At 45.0% G+C, this 15,339-nt stretch overlaps 1 protein-coding gene across 1 annotated transcript in view; it reads left to right on the top strand.

The window, feature by feature from the left end:
- The window catches only part of LOC145349274 (dynein heavy chain domain-containing protein 1-like), a 204,662-nt gene that overhangs the window by 34,331 nt on the left and 154,992 nt on the right, over positions 1-15,339 (top strand). The window contains exons 8-11 of the mRNA XM_080197784.1: positions 131-222; positions 7,137-7,353; positions 10,414-10,539; positions 12,826-12,929. Coding sequence (XP_080053910.1) covers positions 131-222; positions 7,137-7,353; positions 10,414-10,539; positions 12,826-12,929 — 539 coding nt within the window. The remainder of the gene's footprint in view (positions 1-130; positions 223-7,136; positions 7,354-10,413; positions 10,540-12,825; positions 12,930-15,339) is intronic.

The following is a 15,339-nucleotide window of genomic DNA, read 5'->3' as shown; positions in this document are numbered from 1 at the left end:
CCCCATCGCTACTTGTACATGCTTGAGTGAGATAGGGTTGGCTATAGATCCAAGAATGGAGAAGAAGCTGATGTGAGAAAGAAGCTGTGCTACAGGTAGATTTTGAGATTCAATTTCATTCTGGTTGCAGAGATGGGTGAGACCTGGAACCCTGAGTGGCAGATGACCCTAGCTGACCTGATGGCCTACGACCTGCTCAGTTACAGTGATTTTATTGCACAGGTAAGTGAGTTCCCAGTTTCCCATTTTTTTAGAAGAAGTAATGTAGAAATATATAGAGTAAATAGAAGCAGGAATAGGCCATTCAGCCCTTCAAGACTTATTCACCATTCATTATGATCATGGTTGATCATCAAATTCAATATCCTGATCCAGCATTGCAATAAAACATCCCCTATCCCTATTCTGAAATCCTCTCACTATGAAGGCCAACATACCATTTGCCTTCTTTACTGCCTGCTGTACCTGCGCACTTACTTTTAACGACTGGTGCACGAGGACTCCAAGGTCTTGTTGAGTATCCACCTCTCTCAATTTACACCCATTTAAGTAATAATCTGCCTTCCTGCTATTGCTACCAAAGTGGATAACCTCACATTTATCCACATTATACTGGATCTGCCATGCAGATACCCACACATTCAGCCTGTCCAAATCACACTGAAGCATCTCTGCATCCTCCTCACAGCTCACCCTCACACCCAACTTTGTATCATCTGCAAATTTGGAGATAATACATTCAGTTCCCTCTTCCAAATCATTAATATATAATGTGAACAGTTGGGGTCCGAGCACAGATCCCTGCAGAACCCCACTACTGACTGACTGCCAATCAGAAAAAGACTCATTTATGCCAACTCTTTGCTTCCTATCTGCTAACCAGCTTTCTATCCATCTCAAGACATTATCCACAATCCCATGTGCTTTAACTTTACGTAGTAGTCTGTTATGTGAGATCTTGTCAACAGCCAAAAGTCTGAATAAACCACATCCACCGGTTTTCCCAGGTCAACTCTACTAGTTACATCCTCAAAGAATTCCAGTCGGTTTGTCAAGCATGATTTCCCTTTTGTAAATCCATGCTGACTGTGTCTGATTATCCCACTGCCTTCCAAATGCCGAGTTATGAAATCCTTGATAGTGACTCTAGCAACTTCCCCAGTTCTGACATTAGGCTCACTGCTCTATAGTTCCCTGTTTTCTCGCTACCTCCGTTTTTGGATATCGGGCTTACATTAGCTGCCCTCCAATCTGTAGGAGGTAGTCCTAAAAACTTTGAAAAATGACCACCAATGGATCTACTATTTTGAGGGCCACTTCCTTATTACTCTGAAATGAAGATTATCAGGACCTAGAAATATTATGCTCTCAATCCCATTAATTTCCCAAAACCACTTCTCCACTAATACTGATGTCTTTCAGCTCCTCACTAAAACTTGTCTTCCTCAGAACTTCCAGTATTTTATTCATGTCTTCCTTTGTGAAGACTGAAGCAAAGTATAAATTTAATTCCTCGGCCTTTTCTTTATTCCCTGTTATGAATTCTCCCGTTCCAGACTGTAAGAGACCTGCATCCATTTTTGTCAATCTTTTTCTCTTTACATCTGAATGGGGGTGGCATGGTAGCACAGTGGTTGGCACTGCTGCTTTACAGCTCCAGGGACCTGGGTTCAATTCCTGGCTCGGGTCACTGTCTGTGTGGAGTTTGCACATTCTCCTCGTGTCTGCGTGGGTTTCCTCCAGGTGCTCCGGTTTCCTCCCATATTCCAAAGATGTGCGGGTTAGGTTGATTGGCCATGCTAAGAAATTGCCCCTTAGTGTCCTGAGATACGTCGGTTAGAGGGATTAGCAGATAAAATACGTAGGGATATGGGGAATAGGGCCTGGGTGGGATTGTGGTCAGTGCAGACTTGATGGGCCAAAGAGCCTCTTTCTGCACTGTAGGGCTCTATGATTTCTACAATTTTACGTACCTATAGAAACTTTTACGGTCAGTTTTTATGCTCTCTGCTAGCTCACTTTCATACTCTATTTTTCCCTTCTTAATCAATCCCTTGGTCCTCCTTTCCTGTATTTCAAGCTGCTCCCATTCCTGAGACCGAATACTTTTTCTTGCCAATTTGTATGCTTCTTCCTTGAATGTGATACAATCTCTAATTTCCCTGTAAGCCATGGTTTGGCCACCATTCCCTTACCACTCTTGAGCCAAACAGGAATAAACAACTTCTGGAGTTCACCTATTCATTCATTAAATGCCTGCCATTGCCTGTCCACTGTCTTTCCTTTCCGTAACGTTTCCCAGTCCATCACGGCCAATTCATGCCTCATACCATCATAGTTCCCTTTACTGAGATTCAGGACCCTGGTCTCAGAATCAATTACACCATTATCCACTTTGACAAAGAATTCTAACATATTACGGTCACTTATCCCCAAGGATTCTCTCACAACTAGATTGCCAACTAATCCTTTCTCATTGCACAACACCCAGTCCAAAGATGGCCTGTTCAGATGGCTCTGATAAATAGTCATCCGGACTCAATGTTGGCTCTATTCTGTCTCCACAGATGCAGTAAAAAGTCTGACAACACCAGGTTTAAGTCCAACCGATTTATTTGATAGTAAACTCACGAGCTTTCGAGGGGTTTCCCTCTTCTTCAGGTGAATGGAGGGTTGGACTTAAACCTGGTGTTGTCAGACTTTTTACTGTGTTTATCCCAGTCCAACGCCAGCATATCCACATCATGTCCACAGATGCTGTCAGACCTGCTGAGATTTTCCAGCATTTTCAGTTTTTGGTCTGCTCTCTTGTTGGTTCCTCAATGTATTACTCCAGAAACCATCCCGTTTACGCTCCAGAAATTCCTCCTCTATTGCACTGTCACTAAATTGACTCTCCCAATCTGTATGCAGATTAAAGTCACCTATTAACACAGATGTTCCTTTAACACATGCAACTCTGATTTCCTGTGTAATGCTTTTCCCAATATTACCACCACAGTTTGGTGGTCTGTATACCTACCCACCACCGCCTCTCCCCGCCCCACCCCACCGCCACCAATGTTCTTTGCCCCTTGTTGTTTCTTAACATGATCCATACAGATTCCACATCATGTATGCTAATATCTTTACTCAATATTGTCTCAATATCATCTTCAACAACAATGCAACTCCATCACCTTTTCCTTTCTGTCTGTCCTTCCTAAACACTGAATAGCCCTGAAGGTTAAGGTTCCATCCTTGCTCACCTTGGAGCCATGTCTCCGTAATGCCAACTATATCATACCTTTCTACATCTATCTGTGCAACTAATTTTGTTTCAAATGCTCCAAGCATTCAGGTGCAAAAACTTAAGGCTAGTTCTTTTAACATTCCTCGTCCCATTTCTGCTATTTCTTACTGTGTCCTTATCTGACTCTTGATTTCCCTGCCCACCACTTGCCGATTGCTGTCTTTCCCTCTTGTTCTTAATTCCCCCTGCTCTGGATCTTTGCAAAGGTTCCTATCGCTCTGTCGTATTAGTTCAAACTCTCCCCATTCACTTTAGCAAGTACCCACCCCCCACCAAGGACGTCAGTCCCAATCCTGCCTAAGCTCCAGTTTCTCCAGGTCCCAACTCCCCCAGAACTGGTCCCAATGCCCCAGGAATCTGAAACCCCCACCCCCCTCACACCACCTTTTCTGCCACATATCCTATGCTGTTTCTACTCTGACTAGCACATGGCACAGGCAGTAATCCTGAGATAACTAGCTTTGAGGTCCTACTTTTCATCTTCCTTCCCAGCTCCCCGTATTCTGCTTTTGGGACTTTATCCCTTTTTGTACCTATGTCGTTTGTACCAACATGTACTACAACCACTGGCTGTTCACCCTCCCCCTTCAGAATGTCCTGCAGCTGCTCCGAGACACCTTGACCTTAGCATCAGGAAGGCAACATACTGTCCTGGAATCTCGTTTGCAGGCACAGGAATACCTATTCATTCCATTCACAATTAAATCCTTTATATTTATTGCAATTCTACTCCTTTCGTTCCTCGCCTGTGCAGCAGAGCCTTCTGTGGTGCTATAAATTTGGCTGCCTCTAGAACATAAGAACATAAGAACATAAGAAATAGGAGCAGGAGTAGGCCATCCAGCCCTTCGAGCCTGCCCCGCCATTCAATAAGATCATGGCTGATCTGTCGCTGCTCAGTTCCACTTTCCCACCCTCTCCCCATAACCCTTAATCCCCTCTCCTATCAAAAACCCATCAACCCGCGTCTTAAAAATATTTAGCGAGGCAGCCTCCACCACTTCAACGGGCAGAGAATTCCAGAGATTCACCACCCTTTGAGTGAAGAAGTTCCTCCTCAACTCCGTTCTAAACCGCCCCCCTTTTATCTTGAGGCTGTGCCCCCTAGTCCTATTGTCTTTTTTGAGCGGGAAGAGTCTTTCCACCTCTATCCTATCCATCCCATTCATCATCTTATACGTCTCAATGAGATCTCCTCTCATTCTTCTAAACTCTAACGAGTACAAGCCCAGTTTATTCAGCCTCTCCTCATAGCTCAACCCCCTTAACTCCGGTATCAGCCTAGTAAACCTCCTCTGCACTCCCTCCAAGGCCAAAATATCTTTGCGCAGGTGCAGCGCCCAAAAATGCACACAGTACTCCAGTTGCGGCCTCACCAATGCCCTATACAGCTGCAGCAAGACCTCCCTACTTTTATATTCAATCCCCCTCGCTATGAAGGCCAGCATCCCATTCGCCTTCCTGACCACCTGCTGCACCTGCAAGCTGGGTTTTTGCGACTCATGCACAAGGACCCCGAGGTCCCTCTGCACCGTCGCCTGCTGCAGTTTTTCGCCTCGTAAGTAATAGTCCTTCCTACCATTTTTCCTACCAAAGTGGATCACCTCACACTTGCCAACATTAAATTCCATTTGCCATTTCCTGGCCCATTCGCCCAGCCTATCTAGATCCTTCTGCAGACTCTCCACACCCTCCGCACAATTTGCCGTTCCCCCTATCTTGGTGTCATCAGCAAATTTCGACACCCTACACTCGGTTCCCTCCTCCAGATCATCTATATAAATGGTAAAAAGCTGAGGCCCCAGCACCGACCCCTGGGGCACTCCACTAGTCACCATCCGCCAATCCGAATAGCACCCGTTGACCCCCACTCTCTGCCTCCTATTTGACAACCAATCCTCTATCCACGCTAACACCCTACCCCCAACTCCATGTCCCTCGACCTTCTGCAATAACCTCTTGTGAGGCACTTTGTCAAACGCCTTCTGAAAATCTAGAAAGACCACATCCACCGGCTCTCCTCTATCCACCGCCCTAGACACATCCTCATAGAACTCCAGTAAATTTGTCAGACACGACTTCCCTTTAATGAAACCGTGCTGCGTCTGCTCTATCAAGCAATTCCCTTCAAGATGCCTCGCAATTTCCTCCTTAATGACAGATTCTAACATTTTACCTACCACAGATGTTAAACTAACCGTTTTCCCCTGAGCGGCCATTCTCTTCAACAGCATCAAAAGTGGTATATTTGTTTTGCAAGGAAATGGCCACAGGGGATTCCTGCACCGTCTGTCCTCTAGCTCTGCCTGGTGGTCACCCATTCCCTCCCTGCCTGTCGGGTCTGAGCCTGCGGTGTGACCACCTCTCTGTATGTACTATTCATGGTACTTTCCATGTCTAGCTGCCTCTCCAGCTCCAAGACTGAGGCTTCCAGCTGCTGCAGATGGAGACATCTCCTGCCCACTTGCTGGTCCTGGGAACTGGAAATATTCCTGGTCTCCCACATGGAGCAAGAAGAGCAGACCATATCTTGGAGTTCTCCTGCCAGGTCTTACCTCTTCAAGTTAAATTAATCCTTTTACTATCAAACAATATCAATTAGGACCCTTCTCTGCTCATTGGTATTCTAGAATATATTTCTTACAATGAATCATAGAATGATATCATAACAATTATTATGATAAGAATGGTTAAGAATTCAATTATTACCAACAGCAGTAATAAGTACCCACCCAAACAGCTGTTTAGATTTCCTTAGGAGATGTGAGCTCACACTCTGCTTTTTCTTACGGTCTTTTAACCAGCTGATTCTGCTCTTAGATTTACTTTTTCTTTACTCCTTTATCCTTCTAGCTTTGTTCCCAAATTGTTATCCTGGTTAGTTATTAAATTTCAGCTATTTAAAGGTGGTCCCTTATATAACTTACCCAGCTTACCAATTTTCTGTAATGTCATGCATAGATGTGTCGAACTGAGTGTACTGCGCTGTCGGAACAGCAGCTGTCCCTCATGGGTTTGGTTGTCTCCATTCCCTGAAGGCAAGTCAGGCTCCATGCCTCACGCTCCCTTTAAATTCCAGTCCTGGAAAGTGACAGGCACAGTAAATGAAGGGAGGTCTGTAAATATCATGTACTTGGATTTCCAAAAGGCATTTGATAAGGCACCACATAAAAGGTTTCGACACAAATGTAGGGTGTAATGTATTAGAATGAATAAAGAATTGAAAATGCTGAAAAATCTCAGCAGGTTTGACAGGATGGATAGGAAAATAAGTTGCCAAGAGCAGGCAGAGAGTCTGCAAAGGGATATAGACAGGGTAAGTCAGCGAGCAAAGCTTTGGCAGATGAAGTGCAGAGCGGGAAAAAGTGAAACTAAAATAGAAAATGCTGTCAAAGCTTTGACAAAAGGTCATCTGGACTCAAAATGTCAGCTCTTTTCTCTCGTTACAGATGCTGCCAGACCTGCTGAGATTTTCCAGCATTTTCTCTTTTGGTTTCAGATTCTAGCATCCGCAGTAATTTGCTTTTATCCAATGGGGAAAAGTGAACTTATTCACTATGGCAGGAAGAATAAAAAAAAGCAAATTAATTAACTGGAGAGATATTGCACAACTCTGAGGTGCAGAGGGATCTGGGTGTCCTGGTACATGAATAAAAAAAGGTAAGAATGTAGGTACACAAGTGATTAGGAAGGCAAATGGAATGCTGGTGTTTTTGAGGTGAAACTTAGTGCTCTCTTCATACTCTTAGATAGGGAAGGATAGGAAGTTCCCAGGACATACAGAATATTAATGACCTCCTAATAAATCTATGAAATGTTGATCATTGTCCTGTTTTTTTCCCAGATCTTGAGCAAAGCCAGGAAGGAGTTTGAACTTAAGGAACTCCTGCAATCACTGAAGAACTTCTGGCAGCATTATGAGTTCAGATTTGTCACACATATCACAGTGGTTCACTATCAGAAACCACGTCCTGACAGATTGCAGAGACCCCGAGGTGGAAAACATCACCAACCTCAGGAAGAATGGGCAGCCAAAAACAGTGGAACATTAACTCTTATTGGTAAGAACGGGATTGGCCTAGCCTGGAAAACTTTGGAATGGTAAAAACTTGACCAGATAATTGACATGAATCAACCCGAACAAAGTCCTAGGCCATGTCTCCATCTTCCGCTTTCTGTGGAAAAGAGCCCTGGCACATTCAAACTTTGCTTATCACAATAATCTCTCCATGGTGAGGTGATGGCCTAGTGATATTATCACTAGACTATTAATCCAGAAACTCAGCTAATGTTCTGGGGACCTGGGTTCAAATCCCACCATGGCACATAGTTCAATTTGAATTCAATAAAAAATATCTGGTATTAAGAATTTACTGATAACCATGAAATCATTATTGGTTGTTGGAAAAGCCCATCTGGTTCACTAATGTCCTTTAGGGAAGGAAATCTGCCATCCTTACCTGGTCTAGCCTACAAGTGACTCCAGAGCCACAGCAATGTGGTTGACTCTCAACTGCCCTAAGGCAGCTAAGGATGTGCAATAAATAGAAACTGGAAGCAGGAGTAGGCCATTCAGCCCTTCGAGCCTGCTCCGCCATTCATTTTGATCATGGCTGATCATCAAATTCAATATCAGCCATGATCAAAATGAATTGTGGAACTGGCCAACCAGCGACGCCTGTGTCCCGTGAATGACTGAAAATAAAATTCCAATTAAGTCCATTGGCCGTACTAAATTCTCCCTCAGTGTACCTGAACAGACACTGGAGTGTGGCGACTAGAGGATTTTCACAGTAACTTCATTGCAGTGTTAATGTAAACCTAATGTGACACTAATAAATAAACCAAACTAAACTTTATTACCCTTGTCGGCTCTTTGTTACTTAAGAATTCAGTTGGTTGATTACGCATAACTTTCCCAGTTCAAATCTATATTTTTAGTTCTATATGTTGTTCTATCATATCTTGAGTAAGGATTCTATTAAACTAATTCCATTGTTCTTTAGACTAGTTCTATTCGTGTTTTAAATATAAGAATCGCGTCAGCTGTTTGCCAGTCCTCTGATTTCTTTTTCATTCACAAGATGTGAGCTTCACTGGCTGGGCCTGCATTTACTGTCTGTTTTCTAATCTAGTTAATCAGGACCGTGGCAGAGGTGGAACCCTGACCAGAGAGGATCACAAGGTTAACTATAGGGAATATAGGTCTGGATTGGAGAGTGACATTCCAGTACTGCAGAGGAGAGGACGATTGAGATAGCATTGACATTTGCAAGGACAGGCGGAGCTTGGCTTTTTTGTTTGGTAACCACAGGAACAATCTTCAGTGTGGAGCAGTGAAATCTGTGACTGCTCCTGAGGCAATAGCCAGATTCGTACCAATGAAGAATTCCAAGTGAAGGAACAAGCGCAGTCATGCTGGATACTCCCACAGCTCAAAAGAATTAGAAAAGAGACCAGCTGAATCAAACAATCGTGATGCCACAAACATTGTTCCCTCTTCATCGACTTCATCCTTCTCCCAGACAACTGTCCGAGGCTCAGCCACATTGTTCACTTTAAACCCCGAGATGAGCTTTTGACCATGTAAAACCCCTTCACCGAATCCACCTATTTACAGCTCTTGCACAGTACCTTTTACTGCCCTTCATCTTCTGCTAAAACCCTCATTCACGCCTTTGTGACCTCCAGGCTTGACTATTCTAATGTACTCCCACATTCTACTCGCGGTCGTCCGAACCTCTACTGCCTGTGTGCAAATTCAATCCATTTCCCTTTCACCTATTGCCTCTCTGCTTGTCAATCTACCTTGGCTTTTTGTTAAATAACCTCTTGATTTTAAATTTCTCACCCTTGTTTTCAAATCCCTGTGTGACCATATTACTCGCTATCTCAGTAACCTCCTCCAGCCCTCACACTGCTCCAAGATTTCTGCAATCCTCCAACTCCACCCTGGTTTTAATCGCCCCACCATTGCTTTAGCGACCTGGGCCCCATATCCTGGGACTCCCTACTTTGCCTCACTTTCCTGTTTTAAGACAATCCTTAAAACATATGACCAAACGTCTGGTCACTTGTTCTAATATCTCCTTATGTGGTTCACTGTCACATTATAGATTATAATGCCTCTATGGAGTGCCTTGGGACAGTTTATTCTGGCAAAGGCTCGATATAAGTACAAGTTGTTGCTACTTTCAACATTGGGTCTCAAAAAAACTTGTCGAGCCTGTGAGGGGAGGAAGCTGGAGTTCCTGATATTCCTGGCAATGAGGGGAAGCATGTGGTGAAGTGAACGCTCCAAAATGAAACCAGCTGAATTGCTCCTATAGAGAGACAGCAGGAAAAAGAGGGATCAGGGTGTCCTAGTGCATGTATTTCAAAAGGTTGGTGTGCAGGCACAGGTAATTAGGAAGGCTAATACATGTTCTGTTTTATTGGAAGGGGAATTGGATACAACAGTAGGCAGGTTTTGTTTCAGTTGACAGGGTACCAGTGAGACCACATCTGGAGTACTGTGTACAGTATTAGTATCTTTATTTAAGTAGGGTTGTAAATGTACAAGACACTGGTTAGACTCAGCTGGAATATTGTGTACAGTTCTGGGGCCGCACTATAGGCTATAGGAATGCATTCCAGCTTAAAGGACCAGTCCCCCCCAGCACTCGGGGCCAGCTCAGCGCAAAATAAATAAGCAATGAAGTTTCAACATAGGGACATTCAGTGATTACAAATTATAAACAAATATTATAAGTCTCTATCTTTATACACTTGAAAACAACAATTTGGCTCCTACAGATGAAGAAAATGTTTTTCTGAGTGTCTCTGGAAGGCAGAGGAAACAGTCTTTGAATACTTTTTGAGCAAGGGTTGATTTTTAATGAACAAGGGGGTGAAAGGTTGTCGGGGATGGATGGGAATGTGAGTATGAGGTTACAATCAGATCAGCCATGATCTTAAAGAATGGCAGAGCGGGGTAGAGGGGCTGAGCGGCCTACACCTGCTCCTAATTCATACACGAGGAGCTTAGGGGCTTTTGGCCAAGTTTAGAACTGGAGGCTAAGTGCTGAGATATAGCCCAGCCTCTGCTGAGAATCTAACGTGTATTTGTCTGTCTGCTCTAGAGATGGAAAGGTTGAGATGGCACACTGAAGATAGTTTGATGACACTGAGTATGATTGTGTCAACTTCAGTGCCTGAAAATATCCAGAAAGAAGCCGAGAAATTCATGGAAATGATCCAAAACTTTGGTGAGTCACATAATCCACAGCCTAAACAATTGCTCTCCCAAGACAGTATCACAGCCTCAAAACCTGTTCCCCAAACAGCAGAGCGCAATGCACCATCCAGTGCCCCAAACTGCATGCCTGGTAACCTCACAATGAACTACCCCCTTCAACACAGCTCCTACCCACTGCTGCTTATCCAGCCCCATTACTCCAATTACTAAAAATGCTTGAATCCGTCATCAAAGAAGAAATAGCGAGGCACCTGGAAAGGAATGGTTTGATGGAGCAGATGCAGCACGGATTCGTTAAGCGGAAGTCGTGTTTGATGAATTTATTGGATTTCTATGAGGATGTGACTAGTGCGGTAGACAGAGGGGAACTGGTGGATGTGGTGTTTCTCGATTTTCAAAAGGCGTTTGATAAGGTGCCTCATAAAAAGTTGCTACAGAAGGTTAAGGTGCACGGAGTTGGGGGTAAGGTGTTGGCGTGGATAGAGGATTGGCTGTCTAATAGGAGGCAGAGAGTTGGTATCAATGGGTGCTATTCGGATTGGCAGTTGGTGACTAGTGGAGTGCCACAGGGATCGGTGCTGGGGCCTCAACTATTTACCATTTATATAGATGATCTGGAGGAGGGGGCTGAGTGTAGGGTGACGAAATTTGCTGATGACACGAAGCTGAGTGGAAAAGCAAATTGCATGGAAGGCACAGAAAGTCTGCAGAGGGATCTGGATAGGCTGAGCGAGTGGGCGAGGACCTGGCAGATGGAGTACAATGTTAGCAAGTGTGAGGTTATCCACTTTGTCAGAAATAATAGTAGGAGGGATTACTATTTAAAGGGTGAAAAGCTGCAGCATGCTACGGTGCAGAGGGACCTCGGGGTCCTTGTGCATGAGTCACAAAAACCCAGCCTACAGGTGCAGCAGGTGATCAAGGAGGCGAATGGGATGCTGGCCTTTATAGCGAGGGGGATAGAATATAAAAGCAGGGAGGTCTTCCTGCAACTGTACAGGGCACTGGTGAGGCCGCAGCTGGAGTACTGTGTGCAGTTTTGGTCGCTGCACTTACACAAGGATATTTTGGCCTTGGAGGGAGTGCAGAGGAGGTTCACTAGGCTGATACCGGAGATGAGGGGGTTGGACTATGAAGAGAGACTAAATAGACTGGGTCTGTACTTGTTGGAGTTTAGAAGGATGAGGGGGGATCTTATAGAGACGTATAAGATAATGAATCGGATGGATAGGGTAGAGGAAGAGAGATTCTTCCCGCTCAGAAAGGACAGTAGGACTAGAGGGCACAGCCTCAAGATAAGGGGGGGTGCAGTTTAGATCGGAGTTGAGGAGGAACTTCTTCACTCAAAGGGTGGTGAATCTCTGGAATTCTCTGCCCGTTGAAGTGGTGGAGGCTGCCTCGCTAAATATATTTAAGTCACGGGTAGATAGGTTTCTGCTAGACAAGGGAATTAAGGGTTATGGGGAGAAAGCGGGAAAGTGGAACTGATCCACTTCAGATCAGCCATGATCTTATTGAATGGCGGGGCAGGCTCGAAGGGCTAGATGGCCTACTCCTGCTCCTATTTCTTATGTTCTTATGTAAATCAAATGCAACTACCCCACCAGCCAAGAACCAACTGTCCCAGTGTCCTCACACAAGACTTCCACCGTTTCTCACATTCCATTACCACTTATAACAAAGAACAAAGAAAATTCCAGCACAGGAACAGGCCCTTCGGCCCCTCCAATCCTGCACCGACCATGCTGCCCGACTGAACTAAAACCCCTCCTCTTCCAGGGACCATATCCCTTTATTCCCATCCTATTCATGGATTTGTCAAGACGCCCCTTACAAGTCACTACCATATCCGCTTCCACTACCTCCCCCGGCAGTGAGTTCCAGGAACCCATCACCCTCTGTGTAAAAAAATCTGCCTCGTACATCTCCTTTAAACCTTTCCCCTCACACCTTAAACCTGTGTCCCCGAGTAATTGACTCTTCCACCCTGGGAAAAAGTTTCTGACTATCCACTCTGTCTGTGCCTCTCATAATCTTGTAGGCTTCTATCAGGTCTCCCCTCAACCTCTGTCGTTCCAGTGAGAACAAACCAAGTTTCTCCAACCTCTCCTCATATCGAATGCCCTCCATACCAGGCAACATCCTGGTAAATCTTTTCTGTACTGAAGATGGTACAAAGATGGCCAAAGTGGACATACCCTGATTGGCACAAGAGTCTGTTCCATTTAGACGAGTGTTCTACCTGGGCAGATGGTCTGTTTATCAGGTTTCTGTGTTTCTTTCCCTCATCCTCCAGGGGAGCTGCTGGATCTGTGGAAGATGTTTCAGGATAAGTGGGTCTTTTTACACCAAGTGTTTTCTGAGATGGAGCTGAATGCCCGGGAACCTGATTCAAAGCTGGTGAGTGACCCCCATCCCCCAATCTCAGCAAAGCTTGAGTTGGGGAAAATGATTTGGAGATAACACAAATGGACCCAGTGTTGTTACTCAGGCAAATCCCATTTAGCTGAAAACACAGGTCACAGGCGGAAAATCAAGAAGGAGCAAAAATCTGGAACCTTGTGAGAGCGAGAGAGATTGGGTGGGGGGGCGGAATGATGGGATTGACAGGCAAATAGGGAGGCAGACCAGAACATGACCAAATTAATGGAACTTCTGAGGCACCTGTCCTGAGCAAATGAGATGTATTTGACCTACTGAACGTAGGCATACACCCACAGTAAAGGGAGGATGAGATATCGCTGGATAGAAATTCCAGCTTGTTCCCATCAGTTCCTCAGATCCTACCTCTGTTTCTTTCATTTCCTTCCTCATTGCTCTTCCCTCACAAAGAACTGTACAGCACAGAAACGGGCCCTTCGGCCCACCAAGCCTGTGCCAATCACAAAGCCTGTGCCTTTCTTAATTAAAGACCTTTTGCCTGAGCACGGACCATATCCCTCTATTCCCTGCCTATTCATGTTTCTGTCAAGATACCTCTTAAATGTTTTTACTGGATCTGCTTCTACCACCTCTTCTGACAGCACATTCCAGGCACTTTTAGTTTTTGTACCAATCTGCCAAGTGGGATCTTGTCAAATGCCTAACTAAAGTCCAGATAAACTACATCCACAGCCCTTCCATCATCAATTATCTTTGTCATCTCTTCAAAAAATTCAATCAAGTTGGTGAGACATGACCTTCCCGTACAAAACCATGTTGCCTGTCACTGACTAGTCCACTTTCTTCCAAATGTGCGTATATCCTGTCCCTCAGTATCTTCTCCAAAAACTTCCCCACCACAAGCGTCAGGCTCACCGGCCTATCATTTCCTGGATTATCCCTGCTTCCTTTCTTAAACAAGGGAACAATATTGGCTATTCTCCTGTCCTCTCACCACTGATCAAAGAGGGTGTAAAGATATCAGTTGAGGCCCCAGCTATTTCTCCCTTTGCCTCCCGCTGTAACCTGAGATAGATCCCATCTGGCTTCATGATCCTTATATACGTACAGCCTGCCTTGGGATTTTCCTCAACTCTTTGGCATGGGCATTTCATGGCCCCTTTTAGCCCTTCTAACTCCTGGTTTAAGTTCTTTCCTGTTTTCTTTCTATTTATCGAGGTCTCTGTCTGTCTTCAATTTCCTAACCCTTTTTCTTTTTGACTAAGCTCATAATTTCTCTTGTTCCATGAATCCAAGGTTCCTGAATCTTATCATCCTCATCCTTCATTTCCACAGGAACATGTTGGTCCTGAATTCTAATCAACTGGCCTTTCAAAGATGCCAGGAGAGAAGGTGAGAGGGTATGGTATCCAAGGGGCTTTGGCCTTGTGGATCCAGAACTGGCTTGCCCACAGAATAATATACTCACAAGCTTTCGAGGGGACTGCCTCTTCGTCAGGTGAATGGAGAGTTCTGGCCTCAGACAGAGCATATAAAGCACAGACAGTTTAGAGATTACTGTCTGTGCTTTATATACTCTGTCTGAGGCCAGAACTCTCCATTCACCTGACGAAGAGGCAGTCCCCTCGAAAGCTTGTGAGTATATTATCAAATAAATAGGTTGGACTAAAACCTGGTGTTGTCAGACTTTTTACTGTGTTTACGCCAGTCCAACGCCGGCATACCCACATCTTGCCCACAGAAGGCAGAGAGTGGTTGTGGATGGGTCTTTTTCTGCATGGAGGTCGGTCACCAGTGGAGTGCCCCAGGGATCTGTTCTAGGACCCTTGCTGTTTGTCATTTTCATAAATGACCTGGATGAGGAAGTGGAGGGATGGGTTAGTGAGTTCGCCGACGATACGAAGGTTGGTGGTGTTGTGGATAGTCTGGAAGGATGTCAGAAGTTGCAGCGTGACATAGATAGGATGCAAGACTGGGCAGAGAAGTGGCAGATGGAGTTCAACGCGGATAAATGTGTAGTGGTCCATTTTGGCAGGACCAATGGGATGAAGGAGTACAATATCAAGGGTAGGAGTCTTAGCTGCGTTGAAGAGCAGAAGGATCTTGGGGTCCGGGTCCACAGGACTCTTAAATCGGCCTCGCAGGTGGAGGATGTGGTAAAGAAGGCGTATGGTGTACTGGCCTTCATTAATCGAGGGATTGAGTTTAGGAGTCGGGAGGTAATGCTGCAACTTTATAAGACCCTTGTCAGACCCCACTTGGAGTACTGTGCGCAGTTCTGGTCGCCTCACTACAGGAAGGATGTGGAAGCTATTGAGAGGGTGCAGAGGAGATTTACAAGGATGTTGCCTGGATTGGGAGGCATGCCTTATGAAGATAGGTTGAGGGAGCTAGGGCTCTGCTCCCTGGAGAGATGAAGGTTGAGAGG

This window comes from Carcharhinus amblyrhynchos, chromosome 10 (genome assembly GCF_965287045.1).
Source record: "Carcharhinus amblyrhynchos chromosome 10, sCarAmb.v2.hapA, whole genome shotgun sequence".
Classification (NCBI taxonomy): domain Eukaryota; kingdom Metazoa; phylum Chordata; class Chondrichthyes; order Carcharhiniformes; family Carcharhinidae; genus Carcharhinus; species Carcharhinus amblyrhynchos.
The sequence above is the reverse complement of the archived record's forward strand: the minus strand, read 5'-3'. Positions and strand labels throughout refer to the sequence as shown.